Here is a 27,188-nt window from a genome sequence, read left to right on the forward strand (position 1 = left end):
CAAAATGGCGGAGGCGTAGCTCTGCTGCTGCGCTTATGTTGTCACTTCTTATCAATCTACGGTCTTTGCCCGAACTTCCAGTCACTTCCTGTATCTGTGAAGGACCCATGGGTGTCCTTTTTCATGCCTGAATGTAATAAAGATATCTTAAAACTAAAAACTCCTTTCCTCGTATCCACTTAATGAGACATGTTGGACTCTAATTACACTAGGTATCCTGCTCTGTGGTTACTTTGTAGTTAATACAATAATGTCGTCGCAGGTCTCATATGGCCCGGAGTGTGGAGAGGCAGCCTGTCGGACCTGTCCTGGACATCACTGAAAGACGTCATCACAACGTTATCATGACGTAATTTTGCTTGCTGGGACATCATCATCATCTAAAAGGGAGTAAGTGGGATCTGTTTGTTTGTTTCAATTTTTGTCCCACTGAGGATGTCACAATGTCTACATCATGCAATGTCACTGTAATTGCGAAGTTTAAATTTGTGTCCCATTGATGATGTGACAATGTCTAGGGTGAATGGAGGTATTATGGGACATAGCGTATTATGGGACACTTAAGCTATAGAGGCTATATTTTCTTGCCTGATGAGTGAGAATAAAAACTTTTTTTTCTGAGCCCTACCTGTGAAACTACACAATCAAAATCGCATGCCCTCATTGGTGTGACTGTGACATCACATATGTGGGCGGGGCAAGCAGGGCATGAGGTGAGGAAAATGACATAAGCTTTAGCTAGTTTTCATCATAAGGTCATAAAATTCTCATAGCTAATATATTGCACAAACTTTTGATGGAACATGAATATGATGCATGTTTGCAACCAAAAACAAAACAAAAACAAAGTTTTATTTTTGGAATTAGAATTAGAATTAGTTGCACTTCTGTTGCACTTTTTTGTTCATTTGAGGTTTATAACAGTGCATGAAGGCATTGTGTATTAAATTAATGCGCTATTTTTTGTGCAATAAATTTGAGTGGTTTAAAAAAAAATCGGAAATTTGGGTCGCGACTTCATGACAAGGAAAATAGTGGGTCCTGAGGCTACACCAGTTGAGAACCACTGCTGTAGATCCAATCATTCCAATCAGAGCCGATTCCAATCAAGTCATTTATGGAGGTTGGCAAATTAATGGATTGGTGCATTACCGCCACCAACTGGTACGGGGTGTGTATTATTAAAATGCTAATGATGATGATGATGATTAGTACTAGTAGCAGTAGTAGTCATAATAATTATTATTAATCATCATATCCTCTCAATCAAATTAGCTACTCTGAAATACGATTCGATAACACAAATTTCCAGAGTTCTTTTGGAGAATTATCTATTAGATCAAAGTGAACTTTTACCACTGAGGTTTTGATTCAGATGCCTTGTTTCTGCCAGTGTACCATAACCTGCTCTAGCCAGTCTTTCTTCTTGCCCACCACAGTAGTCACATCTACCTTTATTATGTTGACCTAATTTGAATAGTGAACTGTTTAGTCCAGTGTCCAAATCTCAGTGTTAATATTGTCTCATCAAATGGGGGTCCGTGGCTCTGATGATGTGGCCTAAATTAGGGTCCTTGATATGAAAAAGTCTGAGAATCACTGGTTTAGCCTATAAAATTAAGTGGGAATATTTAGTGGATGCTCTCTCCACAAAGTTGCCTCTGCCACAGCAGCAAAAATCTCACCATCCTCCCTTTACCACCCATCCCCATCCCATATATCAGCTACCTTGTGAGTCTCAATGGGCTGCAATTCTATAAAGCTTAGAACATTTTCACAAAAGTCAGCATCATGGCCTACTACATGTTCTACTCAGGGATACTGCCAGACATCCATTTTTACATGCTCCAGTGAGCTGCAAAGAATCAAACATGACACTTTTTAACGTTTTATTATGGCACACACCACATGTAACCATACTGGTAGTGTACATGTATGTACTTTAGAAAGGAGTACACTTTATTTTTGGTATGGACCAACACACTGGTATGAAGTGCAAAAACATAGGAGTTACGGCCCGGGTGACACCTGTCATGAGCAGCAGATGGTGGGTCAGGGACCAGAGAGGTGCAGCCCTTCTTCCGTGCACAACGGTTTGATACATTTAGAAATGCAGACACTGAGGTAAATGCAGAAGTTCAAGAAAAACAATCCTTTCTCACTGTACCCACCTGTTACAAAACCACAGGAAGAGATTTTGATTGGTTAAAGGGCAATTTAAGAGTACAATGTTTTTCTAGGGCAAATGTGCCTCATTGCCTATTCATTTCCATCTGCATCAGGATGAATACATTTATTGGGAGTGCGAGGTTACACCAAAAGGAGATACAGGTTATGCTACAGCTGTAGCAGTGGAGGTTGTGGGTCGATGACAGAAGATATGAGTCATGAGGTTAGAATAAATCACTCCAACAGAGCAAACGAGGCAATAGGCAGCAAATAGGAAAGAGCAGATGATGGGAGCATTATGCTTTGGCCCTTAAATTATGCAAAGGTCATAAATGTGTGTGAGTGTGATGCTGGTCTGCCTTGGAATTGACCGTCTGTCAGTCTGTCAGGATAGGGACCGTCTGTCAGGATAGGGAATGTGCAGCTGTTGTAGAACCTGTAGGATGAGTCGACACTGGGCTCAACAGGAAGTGAGCAGAAAGAGGAGAATGGGGGCGAGGGTTGGCACACACCTTGGGGAGTGAGGGTGTGACTGGCCTTCATGTACAGCATGCACAGTGCTATACTGTACTGTATATATAGACACACACACACACGGCGTGAACAGAGAAACTGCTTGTCTTTTCAAGCACCTGAAGTTGTGCACTTTCTCCATTTTTGATACAATTCTTCAAAAGGTTTACTTCGCCCAGATCTACAGGATATATATTATAATTAAAAAAAGTTCAACTATATAACACTTGTTTCAGAAACAAATAAAACAAATAAAAATAAAAATGTTATTAGAACAAGGCAAGGTCTACCTCACTTTCCGTGCCAGTTAGTATAAGATCTGGGAAATCAAAAAAGGAGTGACATCAATATTATAATTACATTGCACAAGAATTCTAGGCGTAGCAGCTTTTGGTGCCAAGTTTCAATACTGTATAACTATCAGGAAATGTCTAAATGTCAAGATGTGAACCTGCATTTTCCTTGTGAGGAACAAAACATCTTTTAGTCAACCACAAGAAACCACTTGTCCTGGTCTGAGAGAGACTGCACCGCTGCCAGTGCAACAGTCCACCTCCAGACTCTGATCTCTCACGTGGTCAAGGGAGATCTCAAATCTTCCAATACAAGAATGATTGGTAGCAGCAAGTGAAAGTGCAAAATAAAAACGCAAGAAAGAAAAGTGCTGATAAGGGGCATGTCAGCGATTATTGGTTAAATCAATAACACATGTCAGAAAGTGCCTTCAGGCAACCAGTTCAGGTACTGGGACAAACAACATGGTTCAGCCGCAGTCCTACAGTTTGGTTTTAGGTGAACAACTCAAAGTTCGGGTGATTGAAATATCTGAACCAAGGCCTGACCTTAGCCCGTCTCTACTGTCTGAGGAGAGGGCGGGACAGGCAGGTAGCACTCAGACACTAAGGCAGTCTGGAAGAGGATTGGGCAGCCTGTGGCTCTGCCAGCTGTCCTTCATCTTTCAACTTTTATAACGTTATGTTAATAAGTTAGTCTGTAGTCATAAAACGTTTACTACTGCTGTGGCTGTTCAAAGGCCACACCCAGTTTGTCATAAATCTCCTTCAGCAGCAGCAGAGCTGTATCCTCAGATTCCCTGCCAGAGACAAAGAGGAAAAGATGTCATATTTATATTTAAAATAAAAATCAGCATGATAAAGCAGGGAGGTAAAAGGCAATCAATCAATCAATCAATCAATCAATCAATCAATCAATCTATCTATCTATCTATCTATCTATCTATCTTATCTATCATCATCATCATCAGTATATAAATGGGAGCTGGGGCTCTGTCTGTTTCTCTGTCCCACTGTGATTGTCCCACTGTGACATCATCCGTGATGTCATAAATCCCACTGTGACATCATTAGTATCTGTATCTTCATTCTTTCATTTTATCACATCTGTCTTACTGTGCCACTACTTGGTCCCAGGCCAATAAAACAACAACGCAGCCACTCTTTATTCTATTCAAGCAAGCACTGAAGGTCCTGGATAAAAAACCTAACAGTTATCATCATTGTGACATCATCAAGAAATATAACTTTCTAACTCTTGAGAATTTTCTGTTGATGGCAAATGTCTGTTTGTTGTATAGGATCTTCCACGGCCTTGCCGCCCCGCCTTTCAACAAATTAGTGACAAATCGCAACACCAGTGTGAGAACAACAAGAGCCTCCACTAGAGGGGACTGTTGCGTGCCTTTTAGATTTACTAAATTTAGTCAATCTCCATTCACGGTCAAGGCGGGCATGCTGTGGAACACCCTGCCAGCAGTAATTAAGGGCTGTAGTACCCTCAGAGGTTTTAAATCCTCCATTAAGAAGTGGCTGAGAGAGGGTCATTCCTGCGGCCACCTATAGTCATTGGTGTGGCCTCATATACTGTTTCTTTCTGTGCTATGTCATTTTTTGTTTTTACCATTTGCCAATGTGTGATTTTAGTGGATTGCTATCTACCTCTATGTGTTCTATTTTTACTGTTATTCGCATTGTATATGTTGTATCTTGCTAATAGTAAGTATCATTTTTTGTCATGTATCCTGATTGTTTAGACATTAGGATTTTCCTTTAATTGCTGTATTTGATATGTACTGTGTGCGCACAGGACTCTGTGTGCCCAGGGACTACAGATGCAAATTAGCTTTTAGCTATCTCTGGTGCAATATATTTATTGTGTACTGTCCCTGCTTCAATAAACAATAAACAATAAAGATAAATATAAAGATTAGTGATGTCATAAATCCCACTGTGACAGCATCAGTGATGTCATCAATACCACTGTGACATCATCAGTGATGTCATAAATCCCACTGATGACATAATCAGTGATGTCATAAATCTGACATCAGTGATGCTGGTCTTATTGGCCACACAGCAGCCAAGTTGTGGGCAAGGCCGCGCAGCGGCCGAGCTGCGAATGCGAGCTGCAGGGCGGGCGAGCCTAGGAATCGAGTGTGCGTAGCACGCGAGATACCTAGTAATAAAAGGGAGTAAGTGGACTCTGTTTCATTGACTGTTTCTATTTTTGTCCCACTGATGACGTCACTGTCTATGACATAATCAGTGTTGTCATCAGTGACATCATTGACCAAAATCATCTTATGACATCACTGATGATGTCATAGGCATTGTGACATCCTCAGTGACAGTGATGTCATCTCTATATATAAAAGGGAGTAAGTGGACTCTGTTTCATGGACTGTTTCAATCTTTGCCCCACTGATGATGTCACAATGTCTATGACATCATCAGTGATGTCATCAGTGACATCATTGACCAAAATCATCTTATGACATCACTGATGATGTCATAGGCACTGATGATGTCATAGGCATTGTGACATAATCAGTGATGTCATAGGCATCATGACATCATCAGTGACAGTCATCAGCCATGTGAAGTTGGGCAAATGGGCGCTGCGCATGCCAATAATGCAGGCGATTGTGCACTGTGCATGCAAATAGGGCAGGCAAGGCCACGCATCAGCTGAGCTGCGTGCAGCGAGCCCGCGTAGCGGGTGAGCCTAGGGTCTCGGCCCCAGGTGGGCCGATAGATACCCTAGTATAACAAAGAGGATATTTGGAGCACACAGCAGACAGAGGAGCACAGCACCTGCCTCTGTGACCACATAAACAGGTGTCTCACCAGTAGCAGAGATGAGATTGGATGGCAAACAGATATTCGTTGAAGCTCTCGATGGGTTTTTCCTGCAGGACGTAGTCGATCCTCCGTCCTCCATTTAACATCCCCACTTTGATCTCACGCTTCTCTCTCTCCTCTGCTGACGCCGAGGACTCGGCCTCTTCACACACTCCTGTAGGTACAGGGGTCAAACACACACAAACACGATGAGTCCACACACACACACACACACACGCACGCACGCACGCACGTACACACACACACGCTAACAGCCAGCTGCTGGGCAAGTAGCCATCTGTTTTGACTCAACCTCTTTTGGTAAAATGAGAATGGTTCAGATGACAGACGGGAGAGAAAAGGAAAAAAGTGGAAAACAGAAAACACTGCCACCATGCTTCCTCAGGAATCACATTTCTTGGATCTTGCAGCACTATATAGGGCAGTGACGAATGGAAGAAATAAATTAAGACATGTGATAGATGTGCTCTAACTGTGCATTCAGATAGTAACTGACCTCCTGGTCTAGAAATGGGCAGGATGTGTAGATATGTGATCCGCTCCTGCTGCTGAATGATGGTCCCTAAAATTGACCATCAGTTATTCTGGGTGGAAAACTGCAATTGTGGTCAACATTGCCCAACTTCTCTTATTTTTTCAGCTTAAGGCCCAATTATACTCCATTTTCATACGAAAATAAATGCGTCCGTTTCAAACGGTCTAATCGCCACTGCCCACATACTTCCATGCGTCTTTCACGTTGGTATCATGTTAAACAATGCATCCACCAGTGTGCAGTAGAAAGTCAAATGTGTGAGTGTGTGCGTGGTTCTGCTCCATTTCATGCATAACCATAAGCTTTCAGAGGATGGGCAGAAATACGCACGAAATGAACGTAGAGGTCTGTCTGTCTCCGTCTTGAACTGCCATGGACTACTTGAAGTTTCAAAGTTTCTTGTGATGGTGAACCAAACAATGAATTCAGCCAATCATAACTATCAGCAGCAGAGGGAAGGAAGGGCCAGCTAGGAGGAAGTATCTTTCCAGGCAACTCACATTTGAAGATTAGATGTAATGTATAGCAGACTATAGAAGCAGACTAGTCGTGTTTATTAGGCATGGGGACAGGGACGAGCAGACATGCTAAGCATAGCAGTAGTCTCTCAAGCCAGACTCCCTTCTACATTCTGTGAATGCACCATTAACCAGTCCGTAATTCATGCCTACAGAACATGGACAAAGGAAGTTGGGGGGGAAAAACGCTTCAGACCGGAGGAAGTTCGAACCGATGCAGGTGATTGGAGAAAGGCGGGACGTCCGCTCGTATTTCTCCAATCACCTGCCTTTAGGCGGGACATCCGCAACATGCCTCTATCATCGCTCATTATTTCCCGAGTTTCCCTTTCCGTTTTGACCAAGTTTTCCAAGCTCGACATACAGACGTTTAGGCGAAGCATTTGAAAATTGCAAGAGCCAACCGTCTGTTTTAACATTAGCATAGCAGGTATTGTATGGGATGGAGAGTCTGCTGCAATATTAACATACACTAATAGTGCGATTTGCTATTGATGAAGGATCAACACTGCAGATCGAGTAGCATCTTTTCTGCAAGTGATGTGGTACCGGTAATTAATGTAGCCTCTTTCTGTATGCAGGTAAATGCAGATACAAGAGAGGTTGATTGTCCAGATCCAAGGCAGGGGGCTAAAATAAGAAGGCTGAATATGGCACGGGTTACCATAGCTTCACGTTCACCATATCAGGCACTTGAACAGAGAGTTCTCTGTATAAATAGGACTGGGTGGTAGTTAACCAGACCGCTAACCAATAATGAGCTAGAATGAGTTCATTCACTCAGGTCATTCAAGCCAAGTGGTTCTCCTGGCTTACCTTGGAAGTAATGCATATGAAGGGCCCTGGGCCACTCTAGAAATTTAGTCCAAAAATCAGCATTTTCCTCTTCCCTCTTGGCAGAAACAGTGACTGCCGCTGAGGCTGAGGTTCAAGGTAAAAGGGCCAGGGGTGAGGGAGGTAGGACCAACCACCAGATAGAGCAGAGAGAAGAGGGGAGGGGAGCAACATGCAGGCAGGGATGAGGAGACAAGGTTAGACACACCTGGGCAAGTGCACATACACACAGCATCCACACATTAGAACCCCCCCCCCACACACACCCACACAGCCGGGGAGATGCGCTTGGTTTATACCCTGTGTCTCTTGAAGGTTATCCTCTCTTGTTGTTTCTCCCTCGTCCACCGGGGGCAGTGCAGCCACAGGTAGCCTGGAAAAGGACTGCCACGCTGTCCGCAGTGATCCCCAGACGTTGTTCTTCAGATCCATGCCCATACGGGTCAAACTGTCCTTCAGTTCTATAGGTCAGAAGAAACAAACATTAGCACTACATTCACTAAACAAACCATGATTTTCCTTAGGAGGGCCTGGGTAGACAGACAGAAAGAGACAGGGAGACATAGCCATACCCAGGTGCATCCTCTTGCGACCCTTATGGTGAGGGATTAGCATGGGCTCCAGATCCCCCTCTGACACAATCATGGGTTCTATCCGATAGGCCACTGGGTCATACTAGACACAGATGAAGAAGGTGGATTTAACATTTGTTTTATTCAAACAATACACACCAACTTCTGATCAATCAAAATCAACACAGTGTCATGTGAAAAGAAGCCATTTGTTTGTCTAATATATAATTTGTTTGCTACTAATGGTGCATGCCAACCATAGATAGTACAATAATGCCAACACTTATGGCACATGCCTGACAGAGTTTGTCAGAAGCAGTCTGCACATTTTAGAGTGTCATTTTATTGTGACCAGCCCAAGGCACGCCCGTGCAATAATAATGCTGTTTAATCAGCGTCATCTTGATATGCCACACCTGATTATCTTGGCAAAGGAGAAGTGCTCACTTAAAGCCAAGCATACACTCATGTAGGGATGCCACGGTGTGAACATTTTCACACCGAATAATAAGCACGTGACCTCACCGGTATTACCGGTTACACCGGGAAATGTAAACAATAGGATTGTTAGTTCCTACTAGTGCATGTTGTTCCCGGGAACAATAACAGTGAGACACCAGTCGGGTATCCATAGCAGCTAGACTAGAGCGAACGTTACGTTATATGTACGTTGATAATACAAGTTTTAAAGTAAGCAAGAGTCTATGCTTTAACCGTCCATTCTGTAGGTTCATAGAGACAAGACGCACGCTGCTGCTGTTTAAAGTACTAACCTTAGCATGGACGCTCACAGTCATACAACACTGGCTGCATCACAACATCACAACCCCACAACACAACTTTTCAGACGCCCGTGGAGACAATCTTTCTCAAAAGAAACGTTAGCGACACACCTGGAGACTTTTTCTGACATGGGATTAACAATACCAGCAAGCAGGCAATGACTGGTAAGTCATTGACTGGTGGTAAGTCCTCCCTCCCGTTAGCATTGATGCATCGACTACTCACAGGATGGTAGATGTTATAGGAGTAAGGATGTGACTACTCACAGGATGGTAGATGTTATAGAAGGATGTGACTACTCACAGGATGGTAGATGTTATAGAAGGATGTGACTACTCACAGGATGGTAGATGTTATAGAAGGATGTGACTACTCACAGGATGGTAGATGTTATAGAAGGATGTGACTACTCACAGGATGGTAGATGTTATAGGAGTAAGGATGTGACTACTCACAGGATGGTAGATGTTATAGAAGGATGTGACTACTCACAGGATGGTAGATGTTATAGAAGGATGTGACTACTCACAGGATGGTAGATGTTATAGAAGGATGTGACTACTCACAGGATGGTAGATGTTATAGGAGTAAGGATGTGACTACTCACAGGATGATAGATGTTATAGGAGTAAGGATGTGACTACTCACAGGATGGTAGATGTTATAGAAGTAAGGATGTGACTACTCACAGGATGATAGATGTTATAGAAGGATGTGACTACTCACAGGATGATAGATGTTATAGAAGGATGTGACTACTCACAGGATGGTAGATGTTATAGGAGTAAGGATGTGACTACTCACAGGATGGTAGATGTTATAGAAGGATGTGACTACTCACAGGATGGTAGATGTTATAGAAGTAAGGATGTGACTACTCACAGGATGATAGATGTTATAGAAGGATGTGACTACTCACAGGATGGTAGATGTTATAGAAGTAAGGATGTGACTACTCACAGGATGGTAGATGTTATAGAAGGATGTGACTACTCACAGGATGGTAGATGTTATAGAAGGATGTGACTACTCACAGGATGGTAGATGTTATAGAAGTAAGGATGTGACTACTCACAGGATGATAGATGTTATAGAAGGATGTGACTACTCACAGGATGGTAGATGTTATAGAAGTAAGGATGTGACTACTCACAGGATGATAGATGTTATAGGAGTAAGGATGTGACTACTCACAGGATGGTAGATGTTATAGAAGGATGTGACTACTCACAGGATGATAGATGTTATAGAAGGATGTGACTACTCACAGGATGGTAGATGTTATAGGAGTAAGGATGTGACTACTCACAGGATGGTAGATGTTATAGAAGGATGTGACTACTCACAGGATGGTAGATGTTATAGAAGTAAGGATGTGACTACTCACAGGATGATAGATGTTATAGAAGGATGTGACTACTCACAGGATGATAGATGTTATAGAAGGATGTGACTACTCACAGGATGGTAGATGTTATAGAAGGATGTGACTACTCACAGGATGGTAGATGTTATAGAAGTAAGGATGTGACTACTCACAGGATGGTAGATGTTATAGAAGTAAGGATGTGACTACTCACAGGATGATAGATGTTATAGAAGGATGTGACTACTCACAGGATGGTAGATGTTATAGAAGTAAGGATGTGACTACTCACAGGATGATAGATGTTATAGAAGTAAGGATGTGACTACTCACAGGATGATAGATGTTATAGAAGTAAGGATGTGACTACTCACAGGATGGTAGATGTTATAGAAGTAAGGATGTGACTACTCACAGGATGATAGATGTTATAGAAGGATGTGACTACTCACAGGATGGTAGATGTTATAGAAGTAAGGATGTGACTACTCACAGGATGGTAGATGTTATAGAAGTAAGGATGTGACTACTCACAGGATGGTAGATGTTATAGAAGTAAGGATGTGACTACTCACAGGATGGTAGATGTTATAGAAGTAAGGATGTGACTACTCACAGGATGATAGATGTTATAGAAGGATGTGACTACTCACAGGATGGTAGATGTTATAGAAGTAAGGATGTGACTACTCACAGGATGATAGATGTTATAGAAGTAAGGATGTGACTACTCACAGGATGATAGATGTTATAGAAGGATGTGACTACTCACAGGATGGTAGATGTTATAGGAGTAAGGATGTGACTACTCACAGGATGGTAGATGTTATAGAAGGATGTGACTACTCACAGGATGGTAGATGTTATAGAAGGATGTGACTACTCACAGGATGATAGATGTTATAGAAGGATGTGACTACTCACAGGATGGTAGATGTTATAGAAGGATGTGACTACTCACAGGATGGTAGATGTTATAGAAGGATGTGACTACTCACAGGATGGTAGATGTTATAGGAGTAAGGATGTGACTACTCACAGGATGATAGATGTTATAGGAGTAAGGATGTGACTACTCACAGGATGGTAGATGTTATAGAAGTAAGGATGTGACTACTCACAGGATGATAGATGTTATAGAAGGATGTGACTACTCACAGGATGATAGATGTTATAGAAGGATGTGACTACTCACAGGATGGTAGATGTTATAGGAGTAAGGATGTGACTACTCACAGGATGGTAGATGTTATAGAAGGATGTGACTACTCACAGGATGGTAGATGTTATAGAAGGATGTGACTACTCACAGGATGGTAGATGTTATAGAAGTAAGGATGTGACTACTCACAGGATGATAGATGTTATAGAAGGATGTGACTACTCACAGGATGATAGATGTTATAGAAGGATGTGACTACTCACAGGATGGTAGATGTTATAGAAGGATGTGACTACTCACAGGATGGTAGATGTTATAGGAGTAAGGATGTGACTACTCACAGGATGGTAGATGTTATAGAAGTAAGGATGTGACTACTCACAGGATGGTAGATGTTATAGAAGTAAGGATGTGACTACTCACAGGATGATAGATGTTATAGAAGGATGTGACTACTCACAGGATGGTAGATGTTATAGAAGTAAGGATGTGACTACTCACAGGATGATAGATGTTATAGAAGTAAGGATGTGACTACTCACAGGATGATAGATGTTATAGAAGTAAGGATGTGACTACTCACAGGATGGTAGATGTTATAGAAGTAAGGATGTGACTACTCACAGGATGATAGATGTTATAGAAGGATGTGACTACTCACAGGATGGTAGATGTTATAGAAGTAAGGATGTGACTACTCACAGGATGGTAGATGTTATAGAAGTAAGGATGTGACTACTCACAGGATGGTAGATGTTATAGAAGTAAGGATGTGACTACTCACAGGATGGTAGATGTTATAGAAGTAAGGATGTGACTACTCACAGGATGGTAGATGTTATAGAAGTAAGGATGTGACTACTCACAGGATGATAGATGTTATAGAAGGATGTGACTACTCACAGGATGGTAGATGTTATAGAAGTAAGGATGTGACTACTCACAGGATGATAGATGTTATAGAAGTAAGGATGTGACTACTCACAGGATGATAGATGTTATAGAAGGATGTGACTACTCACAGGATGGTAGATGTTATAGAAGGATGTGACTACTCACAGGATGATAGATGTTATAGAAGGATGTGACTACTCACAGGATGGTAGATGTTATAGAAGTAAGGATGTGACTACTCACAGGATGATAGATGTTATAGAAGGATGTGACTACTCACAGGATGATAGATGTTATAGAAGTAAGGATGTGACTACTCACAGGATGGTAGATGTTATAGAAGTAAGGATGTGACTACTCACAGGATGGTAGATGTTATAGAAGTAAGGATGTGACTACTCACAGGATGGTAGATGTTATAGGAGTAAGGATGTGACTACTCACAGGATGGTAGATGTTATAGAAGTAAGGATGTGACTACTCACAGGATGGTAGATGTTATAGAAGTAAGGATGTGACTACTCACAGGATGGTAGATGTTATAGAAGGATGTGACTACTCACAGGATGGTAGATGTTATAGAAGGATGTGACTACTCACAGGATGGTAGATGTTATAGAAGTAAGGATGTGACTACTCACAGGATGGTAGATGTTATAGAAGCTCTTGCAGGTGGGGAAGCTGTAGTTGGGATCGATTTGTTTAAGGCCACGAACCGTCAGGAACATTCCAATGGGAGATCCAAAAGCAAAAAAGGTCTGAGGCTGGAACGCCAGCTGTGGGTAGTTAATGGATACCTGGGGAAGAAACGAGAGGGGCAGAAACATGTGTTTGAACACAATAAAGGACATAAGTAGAGCATCTAGGTCCAGACTATCAGATGGAAATTAATTAAACCTCCACTGTTGCACAATGATGATATGAAACGAGCTTTCATGACGTGAGGCCAGCAGCCAGTATGACAGCAGCTAAGGGGAAACCAGGGAACTGAGCACTCATGCAGGATAGAAGGGCAGGCAGTGGGTGTGTGAAACAATTCATTGGGTATATAATATGGATCAAGCTTCAATACTTTTTTTAACCAAACAATGTGACTTAGCCATGGAAACTCATGTTAAATGACATACGTCTATAACCCAACGGTTTCCCTGACCAGACCATACATGTATGTGAAGAAAAACTCATGGTGAAATCAAAGATAATAGGGACACAGCTAGAGAGCATGGGGACACCATGGGAAACAGACCTGTCCCTTGGCCATGCCTCCATTGGTCTGTCCAGGCAAGCAGGGGAGGAGAGAAGCAGGAAGGTGATATACCAAAGCGTTTCCCAAGCACAATACGTGTGTGTGTGTGTGTGTGTGTGTGTGTGTGTGTGTGTGTGTGTGTGTGTGTGTGTGTGATTGTGTGTGTGTTACCTGTCCGATGCCCACGTTAAAGTATTCATAGTCTACAGCGCTGGTGATGGACTGCGCTCTGTGGAGCTGGGACTGCTGTGACGTCGTCATGCCTGAACACTGGTTACCAGTGGCCAAAGAATCTGGAGGTGGAGCCTGCAGCCCTGGAGCCAGAAGAACCATCCCTGCCTTACAGTCCTATTGAGAGTGAAAAAACAAAAACAGTTAATTGAATTACTGCTGTCAAAAATAAAATGAATACTGTGCCTTTCATATGAAGAACACACCCTGTTTTTTTGTGCTTTGTTCTCAGAGTAGAGTGACTTTTCTCTCTACATACCATGGGGAGGTCATCAGTGTGCCAAATACTGAACAATAGATTGAAGAAAAGCGGCTTCTCCTCTGATATTACAGTGTCTAGAGTATGCCAGTTGCCTCATATGGCTTCTTCAAAACAAAGGGAGGGTTTCAGGCTATGTCTGACCTCTTGAACTCGTCTCCTCCTGACGTAGTTCAGGATCTTCTTCCGAGGTCCCAGGGGAATACCTAGATCTTTAAGATCACTGTCCTGGCACAGAGCCTGCAAGAAGAGAACAAGAGTAAGGTGCCGTGCACACAGGACGTGTGTATTTCACATAAGAATGCTTTGGAAATCATGTCGAGAGCACTTCCAATGCGCACAAAACACAGTGCACGGAGCGTTTTGTGTGTGTTTTGTTTTTCCCTGCCGTCGCACGCAGTACAGTTCAGGACGGAACAATCACACGGACGGTAGCAAGCTAGTTTAGTCTGTTTGATGTTGTTGATTGTTCGCACTGTAAACATGAAAGCCAGATTATTGGCAATTCTGGCAGCAGCGGAGGTTGAAGATCCCCCTGGCAGGAGAAGAGGTAGGAGGAGTGACATTGACGACGAGCAGTGCGCTTTTCCTCCAAATGTTCAGCTTTTTGCAGCTAGAGACGCCCAGAGCGCTCCACCAAAAAACACTAGACGCCAAGAGCGCTTAAACGCCAGGTGCGGTCCTTGAAAGAGGAGCGCTTCGAGCGCGTCCTTACCATAGTAGTCTAGGGAATCTGTGAGAAAAAAATGACCCAACCTTAAACTAATTGCAACAGAAATTATTTGTGTTGTATTCAGCTCTTGAAACCTTCCAATTTAACATACTGAAAATCCCAGAAAATCCCAGTAGTGGAACATTGTCAAAATTGGCATTGTCTCCACAAAGGAGGTGATGTTTTCGGTGCCGTTTGTCTGACCGTTTGTCTGTTAGCAGGAGGAAAACTACTGGGCCGATTTTCATGAAACTTGGTGGAAGGGTGTAGCATGGGCCAAGGAAGAACCTATTACATTTTGGGGCGGATCTGATCCGGGTCGGCTCAATGGAGGGGGCGGGGCTAGGGAAAAGAGTCCGTTGATAGGGATAGGAAGGTCGTAGAGTCTGGATTCGAGAGGTGGGTAGGGGGCATGGACAGGTGTATCGGGGGGAGTGTATGTGGGAGGTGGGAGGGGGTGTGGTCAGGAAAGGGGCGGGGCTAGGGAAAAGCCCTACCAAACATACTGTAACATAACAAAACAAAACATAAATTATAGCTGCTGCGCAGCAAGGGGTCATGGCTGGGCAAGTCTCAAGTCTTTTAGCTATAGTCCAAGTCGCGTCTCAAGTCTTTAGTCACAAGTCCAAGTCAAGTCTCAAGTCTCTTATGGATGAGCTTTCTATCATCTGCTGCATGCAATCCAGTCTGCTTAGATTAGAACACTGCCGTTCATGACAGGGCTGGGGCAGAAGGCAGCAGGTTAAGTACATGGCAGTTGAACATAGAAGCGGAGAGAGTAGGGACAGTGGAGGCAGACAGAGATAGACAGAAAAATTGTTTATTTATACTTTGGCATGTATGACATTACCGATGACATGACAGCAACAACTATGACATCACCCACCCAGTCTGCTCAGCCAGGAAGGATGACATCATTGATGACATAATCACTGATGACATCATTGATGACATCACTGATGTTGTCATTGCTCAAGTGACATCACATCATTAGGTATAGCTGGTATATATCTGCTCCTGGAGTTGTTTGAAACAGTCACTGAAGAACTAAATCTATAAATGAAAATAAATAAACTGACAGTCCTTCAAGTCAGTTTTGGTGGAGCACAAAGTCCTTCATCACTTGTGTTAGTGGTAGGGAGTGGACTTGGTTCAGGCGATGTGTGCCCAGTGCTTGGCGGATCCGGATCCGACACAAGTGGGCCAGACTGCGAGGACATCTCTTGGCCTCCAGAAAGACCCTGAGAGCCTCAGGATCCGCCCTCTCCTCCAGCTGTGCCTGCTCTGTTGTCACCAGGGCCGGGTCAGCACCGTGGTCCAGCAGCAGCTGGACGAAGGCCGTGTTGCACCTGTTACGCAGCACCCACTCCAGCAGGTGAGAAGCTACATCACGGGTCAGAACGCCAGCAGCCTGGAGTAGCAGGTGGAAGCAGTCCAGGTGTTTGTGTGCAGCACTGATGTGGAGAGGGGTCGTCAGGGTGTGTGAGCCATCTATGTTTCTGTTAGGGTCGGCCCCGACACAGTCCAGGTGACCGTGGCACACGGCACCGTGGAGAGGCGTCCAGTTATTCTCACCAGCTAGGTCTACCTGTGCTCCCTGTGTGATCAGGTAGTGCACACAGGCAGCATGGCCCAGCCAGGCTGCGAGCACCAGAGGGGTCGACCAACACCCGTAAAGACACTGCTCATTGATCAGCCTTCTGAAGTGGTCTTCCTGCAGCAGGCTCCTCAGTGTGTCCAGGTCTCCTGCCCTGAGGGCATAATAGAGCAGAGGGCCGTCACAGCTGTGTGTCATCATGCTCTGCTTGAACAGCCATTCCTTCAGATGTGTCACTGTACCACACTGACTTGTATGCTGTGTTTTCCACCACTTATATAGCCTCAGCCAGGAAGGATTTATGACATCAATGATGACATCACAATTGCTCAAGTAACATCACTGATGATGTCACAACTGCTTTTATGACATCACTGATGACATCACAACCTCTTATGACATGACTGATATCGCAATGCCTCTGACATCACTGATGATGTCACAATTTATGACATCACTGATGACATCACTGAGACTTTGTGTGTGAGAGTGAGTGGATTTATGACATCACTGATGATGTCATCAGTGGGACAGACAGACAAACAGACAGAGCCCTAGCTCCCTTATGGCTCATTTCCACCACATTTTACTGCCCTGCACAGCTCGTCACCACTCGGCTCTAATCGTATCAGCCCTATGGACGTTTTGTTTCCACCGCGGATCATCTGCCCCCACCCACCCCCGCCCACAGCTGGTCATCTAAATAGCGACCGCATATCTGTCCTTCGCTTATAGCCGAAGTAGGCTATAACATAACGTTACAATTAAATCCATCCACAGAACTTTTAAACTGTTTATGAAATACTGGTGCCTCTAAATGACCTACAGTGTACATGGGCAAATGTGACAATCGGCTAGGAGAATGGGTATCACTTTGTTGTTACTCAAACTCACATGCATGCACTGCGCGGGGACGGGAGAGGCGCTACGAGGAGAACCCCAGCGGCAGCTCAACAGGCAAGACCCGCGGCTTCGCCTGCGGCCTAGCGGAGGCAACTACAAAGGGCTTCCCGAGGAGCGCATGTTAAAGCTGAGCAAGGAGATCGATTTTATTTCACCAGCGCCAAAGGCAGCAACACTAAAGACTGATGGAAATAACATAATAGAAGAGAAGGTAAGCTAACTAAACTGGTATCCAGCATTGACAGTAGATGCCTACAGTAAACACGATTCTGCCTGACCAATCAGTCGTCTGCAGTGTTTTCACGTCACCATATAGTACCGGGTCCACAGCCCTAGAACCTCAACAGAGCAGGGACCAAAAGCAGCACGACTCAACCCCGATCAACCCGGGTTGTCCACGTTTTTGATCGGTGGAATGAGACAAAAAAGCGAGACGAGCTGTGCGGGGCCGCGTTGATACCAGCGGTGGAATTGGGCCATTAGATAGATAGATGTGCTCATTTTTTATGTATTTCCAGACACTTTTAGAGACACTGAGGAAATAAATTCATTACCGTAACACTTTTTTAATTGGAAATATGAAACAACCATTTTTTTTTCCAATGGCAAGCACTTCAATATGCTCAAGGGTATCACTCAAAATGTGTATGATTAACAAATACGAAGTTGTAGCTAACATTGCGAGAAATGCCATGTTGTATTACGACTACATCATACTACATGAGGAAAAAAAATCTGTTCTACTTAGAGACTCAACAACCATTTCGGTGGATTCCTTGCCCCCAAAAATGTGGAAATAGACACCAAATTTGTAATTCTAGGTCTAGTTGGAGTCAAGATATGGCCACAATTTTAATAATGGCAGCCATTTTAAAAAAAACGTCATTTTAACATACTTCCACTAATGGGATTTTCTGGGATTTTTACTACAGTGTTTCGGGCATCAATATAAACATAAAAATGTGAAAATAAATTCTGTTGCAATTAGTTTAAGGTCAAACCTTATTTTCCCTAGACTATAGAGAATGAATTGCAGAAAGGCGCTGGCTTCTCAAATACACACGTCCTGTGTGCATGACACCTAAAGCAGTTAACGGACTCTACATTACATTTGAGTGTGTGTGTGTGTGTGTGTGTGTGTGTGTGTGTGTGTGTGAGTGTGAGTATGAGTGTGTGTGTTACCAGTGATTCCAGGTCTAGGTTTTCTCTCTGTAGTGTATCCAGGTATTCCTGTAGTCCCAGTCGGATCAGAGACTGCTCCAGGGTGTCACAGGTCAGTGGAGTGGGCTCATCACAAGGCACCTTAATGTGCAGGCCAAAAAAACAATGGGACAGGTATTTTCTTATGTGTAGAGAAATATACAATCCTTTTTGTCGGTATATTAACAATGTTATATATTGCTGGGAATGCTACTGTACCCCCTCTCTGTCGGTTTCTCCTGATCCAGTCCTCTGATTGGTCAACAAGTCAAACAGGATCAATGAACCTTGGGAAAGAAAAAGAGGGGAGAGGTTGGAATATTACAAGAGAAAAATGCCCAAGAAATCTCAGAATCCCCCTAAAAATCAAGGTGATCAAGGTGCAAAAATTGCCCCCAAGATTTGTGTCATTTTATTTCCATTCAATTGATTTTATTTCCATTTCCATCACTAGCACACACTCAGCACCTGCAAACTGTTTGCCAGAAGAAGATGATGAAGAACACATTCACAGACACACAAACAGCGCTGTTGTTCACACACGAGACTTTAGCAACTTCAGGGTTGCCACTTAGCAGTTTCAAGCAATAAAGCGTGGAGGAAAAAGAGATTAAAACAAAAATGTATCCACCGCAGGTGACCAGCCACATATTTGAGCTAAGAACACAGATGAGAGAACACAACAGCCAATGACAGCTCAGCGATCAGCCTACGTGCAGAGTGATACTGTAGATAGGAAGAAAGTGATTCAAGCTTGGCCCAGCACTACTGATGACATATAAAAATTATATCAGAAGTGAATTTGGAGATTACAGAGTTTATGAGGCTCAAACTCAGAGATTCTGGTAGACTAAATCCAAGCACTTTTAAGGACCTCTTTATAAATCCAAGTACTTTCCAGACCTGTGGCAACCCTGAACTTTATGCACAAATAATTCCATTTTTTTTCAAGTGCCCCACAATTTTGTAAATGCCCCAATTTTTTAGACAGTGCGGAAAAAGCTGCCCCCAAAATATTCTTTAAATTTCCTACACTGGTGCAGTGCATGCGTGTGTGCTGTCTCTAACCCAGGCTGTGCCCCGCTACAGAAACTGCCCCAGTGAACTCTGGGTGTCTCTGTCTGAAGAGAGTGTCCAGCCTGTTGACCTCGGAGGCCACCGTGTCCACTATGGTCTGGCAGTAGGTGGGGCTGTTATAGAAGAACAGGTCCAGCAGAGTGTCGTTGGTGAAATGTCTCAGCCTGCTGATGCTGGGCAGAGTGATCCTCTGGATGTCCCTGGAAGGGAGGGAAGGGGGTTAGGGGATGAAAAATACAGAGTGCCAGATTCAAAGCTCTCTGTCACTAGTTCCACGTTTCAATTGCACTGGGAACTCGTAATTTCCCAGTTCATAGAAGACGGGAACGCTCCCATGACATCACCTGAACCTGAACCTCACTAACCCTGACCTCAGAATCCAAGATGGCAGCTCCTTGCATCAACAGCAGTGAAAGCTATAGTAATACACTGTTTATTAGCGCTCCACTCTGTCTTATTTGTGTCTCATTAAATCAGTCGTGTACACACAATACTGTCTAACTTCTAACTGTGAACATGTTGCTCTGGTGTTTGTATGCGTAAAACACAGCAGTTATCAACTGTTATTGCTAACAATGGCTAGCCTGGCTAGAGCTAACGCTGGCTGGTTTTCTGACTGTTTTACTGGCATGCGGTCAACTCGGGTGTGACGTGATTCAACTGAGAAATTCCTAGTTCCCAGTGCAAATGGAACGTGCATAGGCATAAGGAATCTTGTTTTGTCCTCTCTCTCTTCTCTTGCCCTTTACTTACTCGTCCACACCGGTGGCGTCTCCATGCAGAGCGCTGTGCCAGTTGACTGGTAGGAACTCCACTCTGCCCACCTTGCCGTCCAGCTGGCTACGCTTATAATGAGAGGCCAGCAGAGACAGGGATGCACTCCTGAAGTCATTCACTGGATAGGGAAAGAGAGAAAAAAAATCCTAAATAAACACACTGACACAGCGGCCGGTTCCCAAACTTTTCTGACTCATGGCCTACTTGAAAATCTCAAAAATGTTCACAGCCCACATCAGACCGTAAACAGTACGGAGGCCAAATAATGCCTTCTCAGAGCACGTTTTATTTTAACAATAAGAGGAGCTGTCCATCAGCACCACACAGAAATCAGAAACTAAAAGTGAGGGGCTGTCTGCAATAGGCTAATTAAGAAATAGTTGATTACAAGTTAAATAATGGTATCATTCAACAATAGAAAAACGCATTCTCATACATAATAATAATAATTACTTTTTTTCCTCACAAAGATCAGAATGTTTTGCAAATGATTTGACAGCCCACGTGCAATACCTCCCCGGCCCACAGGTTGGGAATGGCTACACAACACACACACACGCGCGCAAACGCGCACACACACACACACACACACACACACACACTTACCACACTGTATGATGGATCTGAAGCGCAGGTCACATGCAGGGCCAATGCCGTGCACCATAAACACAAGGTGGTCCACCTTTTCTGGTTCTCCTGAAAACACACAGAGGGGAAGGTGTTGAGCACATACAGGTCAGTCCGGTGAAACACACGTATAGTACAGTATAAACCTTACTGCCCCCTGTCCTGTCCAGCACACACACATACCATCTGGTATTTCTACAGGGATGTTGTCCACTCCCCTCTTGACTGTCCGAGGACGGGTCTGCTCAGAGGGAGAGGAGACCCAGTCATCCTGCAAACCCAGCGGTTGATACTGCATTATCAGCTGAGAAAAGAGAGTCGAAATTTAAGAGAGGACATATAAGGGAAAGAAAGATCATATGTAAACAAGCACGTAATCTGTGACCAGTTGTGACGAGTTTGGCGATTCCAAAATCAACATCACCTGGGATTTAGCAAACCTAGCATAACATGTTTTTGGGACCGACCGACAAGAGTGACTTATTCTAGCTCGTGGGTTAGAGCTCAAACAAAAAAATCATCTAGTAAGGTGGTTGTATAGCTTATATTAAGTATGTTGTGTATAGTGATAATTTATAAGCAGGTCCTACCTTGGGATTGTGCAGGATGACTGTCTCTCCTGAAGGGAACTCCAGCTTCCTCCTCCACTCATCCAGAGTCACCGCTATCATATAGGCATCCTGAGAAATGACAGGATGAGAGAGCAAGATGGAGGGAGGGATAAAACGACCAGTAGCTGTGGGAATGACGGCACGGTACACTCGCATAGAACTGCAGTGGTGAGAGCTCAGCTGTCATGTCACACTACCTCCAGATTGCTGCTGAAGTCCTCAAGGTAGGGCATGAACCTGATGTCTTTATCTCCTTTGTAGAACCAGGTGCAGCGCCGGACCTCGGAGGGAGCCTGCTCCCAGTACACAGCGTAGCGCATCCTCTCCTTGACACGCACGTCATACCGGTCTCCCTCGACAGCTACCACCACCTCCTCCTCTCCTACTACAAACACACACACACAGTCAATGACACAGACACACACACAGTCAATGACACAGACACAGACAGACAGACAGACAGACAGACAGACAGACAGACACACACACACACACACACACACACACACACACACACACACACTCACGTGCGCGCACACAAGCAGATACAAACAAAGGGTATCTTACCAAAACATTACATATTCATAAAAAGTTTGATTATTTTGTCTGTATTTCAAAAACACATTTTTTGGGAATCCTCAAAAACTGCAAGCCTTATTATTCCTAATTCATTGTATTTGAATTTGTATTTGTTCCCCCGACTAATGTCTGTCTCTGTCTTGTGTACTGTACATGTATGTCTGTTCCTTTGCATTTAAATATTGAAAAAGTGAATAAAAACAAAGTGGTGGATCAGAGACTTAGAGACTTGTCATAAGGGTTTTAAGGCTTATGACAGCCTTAAAACCCTTATGACAACTAACTTTAATAACTTTATTTCATGCTAGCAATCATTTTGCAAGTGTAGGCATCTACTTTTTTCCGAGTGGTAAACATTTTATTTTCAAATGAAACTTTTTAAATCAATGATAAAGCTTACCTGAAACATATACAGTCAATGCCTGAAACTGAACATCAAATTTACACTTGACAATAACAGTGAACATGTTGTCTCAGGAGTGTCAAGTGCCCTAGTGGGCACCAGGCCAGTGCTGGCAACGGTCTTATGACGCATCCTCCTCCCCACAGTTGTTTATAGAACTCTCACTGTTTTCCCACTTTTCACATACCCACCCACACATATTCTCTGTATTTACACGCTTACCAGTGGCACAGGCGTTCTCTAGGTTGTCTGAGTCCTCTCTACTGAAAGGAAACCAAGAGGTGTTGTCATCAGCCCGTCGACAGAAGAACCAGTGAGGCTGTACTACTTGGTAAGGCGGTGGAACAGACTCCATGTCAAGCATGTCGAAGGAGGAGGTAGAAGAAGGTGAGGCCTCATCCACCACTGGTGACACCTGGGAGAAACATCAGCACTGTCAACTGTGCCAAGATCAACAAAACTCAATGTTTCTTCTTCATTCTGGCCTTATTGCTCCAATTCCTATGTCAAAAGCAAAAGCCTACAATATATTGTAGATACCCGTCTTCTGCTCCCCTTGGGAGAGTCCTCTGGGTCGGCACAACTCGGTAGCTTCAGGAATAAGTAATTATAGAAGTCTGAGCTCAGTCTATGCGCTTTCACTGAGGTCCAATCAAGGAACCTGAGACCATCAGACGAGGCAGAGGATACTCGGACAGGAAAGGATCAGACCTCCCCTTGGGCAGAAGCACAAAGCCCTGCTTTATTCTTCCCTCCTCTACAAGCCATCTCTTGTCTCCTTCTGTTTCCCCCCACTGACACAGCTACAGCTTGTAAACAAACCTATTCCTATATTGGAGAGCACACATCCAAAAACAACGCTGTCACCGTATCCTGTGGCCATCATGTCACCACCAGTCTACATTCACTTCACATCTGGCTCACTCTACAGGCCTATCTTTAGGTAGAAGAGCTTATAGCCTCTCTTGTGAACCCGAGTAGTGCTTTTGCTGCTCTACTCCGTCTTATGTGCTGGATTGAATGGGAGAGACTGCAACTTCCTGTCAAAACAACTAGGGATGCACAATATATCGGTCCGATAGATTATCTGCAAATAACGGGAAATTTATATTATTCTGCTAATTAAATTATAGCCGATAAATATTGCTTCAGTGATGTGGTCAGAACTGAGGGGCATGATGCGGTACACCCTTTCATGTAATATTGCTGATTTAAATCATTCATCTTTGCTCACTACATCTTAGCCTGGCTTATGCTTACCATCAGGTGTGCATAAACTACAGGTTATGAACTTCTTTTTAAAATACAAAAATGTTAAATTATCGGTTATCTTATTGGTATCAGCCATGATAAGCAGGTAATTATCGGTTATCGTATCGACTGAAAAAAATCCATATCGTGATTCGTGCATCCCTAACAGCAACACATCATCACACACAGCTGCCAAATCAGCAATCAGATTTCTAGTGTAATCTGCGTAATCTACATTAGGGTTGGATTGTCAGTGAACTGTAATGTTTATGGTATACCCTTCCTTGGAACTAAATCTCCACCCTGTGTGTGCAATGTTTCACAATGGCTCAAAGTTCCAGCCTCTAAATATGTGCTTGTCCTAGTCACAAATCTTTTTGCAGGTGCACCACACAAAACCTGTCATCACTAAACCCTCATGGAAGTGATTCATTATACACCATCCGGCAATGTTTTCTAGTTCATCACTGTAGTATCCAGTCTAGGGATGTTCATTTTGAAAATTTTCCAAAATCGATAATCGATGAGAATTAACGATCAATTATCGATTATCGATTTTATTAATACTTAGAAAATTTTCAATATATATATTTTTTTTTTTTTTTTTTTTTTTTTTTTTTTTTAACAAAATGAATGCCTATGGCAGAAAATACGAAAGACAACGTGTTCTCCTCAATGAACTCTTTATTTCAATGTGTCTCCTCTCCAACACTGCTGTCCCCGGCGCATGCCGGTGTGAATTTCTCATGTTTAAAACAGTTTTGTTGGCACAAAGGCCCGTGCCCAGCCAGAAAACTAGAGACTATATGAAGCTCCACCTCACGTTAGTCGGCTGTGCAATGGAGTGGGGCGAGGAGGAACGATTTCCACCCAAACCTAGTCAAAAAAAAAAAATTTTTTTTTTTTTTTTTAATAATTAAAAAATCGATCCAAATGCCACAGGATCGATTCCAATCCTTAACGATCGATTATCGATTTTCAATAATTGATGAACATCCCTAATCCAGTCACTTACTGACTGTAGCCTCAGCCCCCATGCAGTTTTTCTTGTGTCCTCTGCACTAGTTGCTGAGGCCGTAAGTTCATTATGTTGTGAAACGCATACAGAGGGTCGGCATGTGACTTCCAGATGCCCCCACCCCCTCCCTGCTCCACAGGCTCACTGTTTCCACAGTCACCCATTAGGGCAAAAGACGACAGCAGTTGTTTTTCTCCAGGACAACTGGAGCACAAACAAACACACATTAAGTGTCCTTAAATGTTCTGAGCTCTAAACACATGTTGTTTGTGTGTATGATCTGCAGTCTGCACACATACAGTAATAATGTATATAAAGGTCAAGGACAATCACAACAGCATGCCATGTGCCACCGCCAACCAATCCTAGTAGCCAATGAAATAATAAATGAAAAGGACAACCATTTTAAGGATGGCCATTTAAGAAATTACAGTTATTTAAGAAACTTAGTTATTAGCAATGCTTGGTTTTAGAGAAATATCACTGGCCTATATAGGCTACCATAAGCAGGAGGAATTATGAATGTACAAGGTCAATGTCTGCATATCCATAGTATTCCCAAAGGGAATTTCCCATGATGTCACCTGCATTTCCTACTACCAATATGGTGTTTTGTCATTTGATCGGAATCACCTGTTAATTCATTACATTCACCTGTTATTTGCCTACCAAGATGGCTGTGTGATGATGTAACACAATACTATATACACTCATACATACATACATACACACACACACACACACACACACACACACACAAACATACAAACATACAGACACAAGACAACTACCTGCGCCTCAGGTGTGTTTCCACTAGCCAAAGTCAGAGAGGGGGTGCCACACAGGTCCTGGGCCTTGATGGTGGGGGCAGCCGGAGAGAGACCCCCCTCTTCGCCAGGGCTGTGTGACATTACCCCAAGCCCTGACCCCTGACCCCGACCCTCAGCTCTGACGGAAGGGGAGAGGTGGGCACAGACACTCAGTCAGGACCTGTGCCAATCCAGCAGTACCAAGAATGAGACAAGACCACGTAAAGAGGAAGCTAAAAGACAGTAAAGACATCAGCATAATCAATCTCCAGCCAAACTTGTAATGGAACTACACTACACATTTCACCAAACTGTTAACCACCATTCAGCTAGTCACATGCGATAATAAGACTGACAAGGTAACACCTAGTTAACGTTAATTTATTAATCCCAGCTCCCAGAAAGCTCTGACACCTGTCTGATCACTCTGAGCCTCATGTGACGCACTGATCGTGGGAATTAAGAAGAGACACTCACAAAGGTGATAATTATAGAAACTAGTATGTTGCAACCCAACCTACAGTTACCAGGCTACATGTCTAATCTTGTTATATTTAATGTACGTTACGCCTTTGAATGAGCTTGAATGTCAAAGTGTAGTGAAAGCCTCCTGCCTGGAAATAATTATTCTGGAAATAAACAACCACAATCAGAGAGGCAAGTGGTTGCTAACCTTGGTTAGCTAACGTTAAGTTGACTGGATAGGACACTCACTTTCAGGTTATTGACTTCACAGCACGAGTCACAGCCAGTCGTTTCGTTAAATTGACCAACAACGTTTCCTAAAATGCACAATATTTCTATGTGTTGTTTAAAACACAAACTGCCTCGCTGTAGCTAAGGTTAGTTCTGCTAGCCAAGGATAGCCTGAGCCTGCCTCCTGTCAGATACTGCGTTCAGGTGTTGTCGTAAATATTGCAATTTTGAGATGAGTGGACATGGATAACCGAACAACGCGGTAAATACAACTGGGATAGTCTTGAGCTACTGTCAGTTTCCCTCTGAGTGGTTGAGATGTGACGATGACTGGCGACGAACGTGAAAGCAAGTACGGTATGCATTGCAATTATTCATCGTGAAAATGACGATGATGACGATTAAACAAATTGATAATCAATTAAAACACACAACAATACACAAGAAATGTAAAATTTTCTTTGATTGTTTCTTTTTGAATATAATATTTGCTTCGAAAAAAGGTTTGTTACAGGATCAGTGCTGAACATGTGCTGAACCAAAGCACTAAACTGCAGGAGTGGTCGTAAATACGAGGAGCATTGAACGCAGCAAGACATCGCCGGGGCACCGCCCCCAAACAACAACCTGACGTCATGAATCTGTAATATGGGGGTTTTCTGCACTGAAAAAGGACGCCTAGCCAAAG

General features: G+C 43.4%; 1 protein-coding gene across 1 annotated transcript; it reads right to left on the reverse strand.

The window, feature by feature from the left end:
* Positions 1-1,958: 1,958 nt before the first annotated feature.
* Positions 1,959-25,906, reverse strand: ddhd2 (DDHD domain containing 2; the record flags this gene model as incomplete). The annotated part of the gene is made up of 17 exons (XM_083644077.1): positions 1,959-3,775; positions 5,826-5,994; positions 8,027-8,188; positions 8,300-8,402; positions 13,146-13,301; positions 13,922-14,098; positions 14,385-14,480; positions 18,635-18,754; positions 18,872-18,939; positions 19,721-19,929; positions 20,483-20,624; positions 21,113-21,202; positions 21,317-21,437; positions 21,724-21,813; positions 21,942-22,129; positions 22,949-23,141; positions 25,787-25,906. The coding sequence occupies 17 exons, from the start codon at positions 25,904-25,906 to the stop codon at positions 3,694-3,696; spliced, it is 2,286 nt and encodes a 761-aa protein (XP_083500203.1). The 3' UTR covers positions 1,959-3,693.
* Between the last annotated feature and the right edge of the window lie 1,282 nt (positions 25,907-27,188).

This window comes from Poromitra crassiceps (assembly GCF_964638095.1).
Source record: "Poromitra crassiceps genome assembly, chromosome: 10".
Taxonomy (NCBI): domain Eukaryota; kingdom Metazoa; phylum Chordata; class Actinopteri; order Beryciformes; family Melamphaidae; genus Poromitra; species Poromitra crassiceps.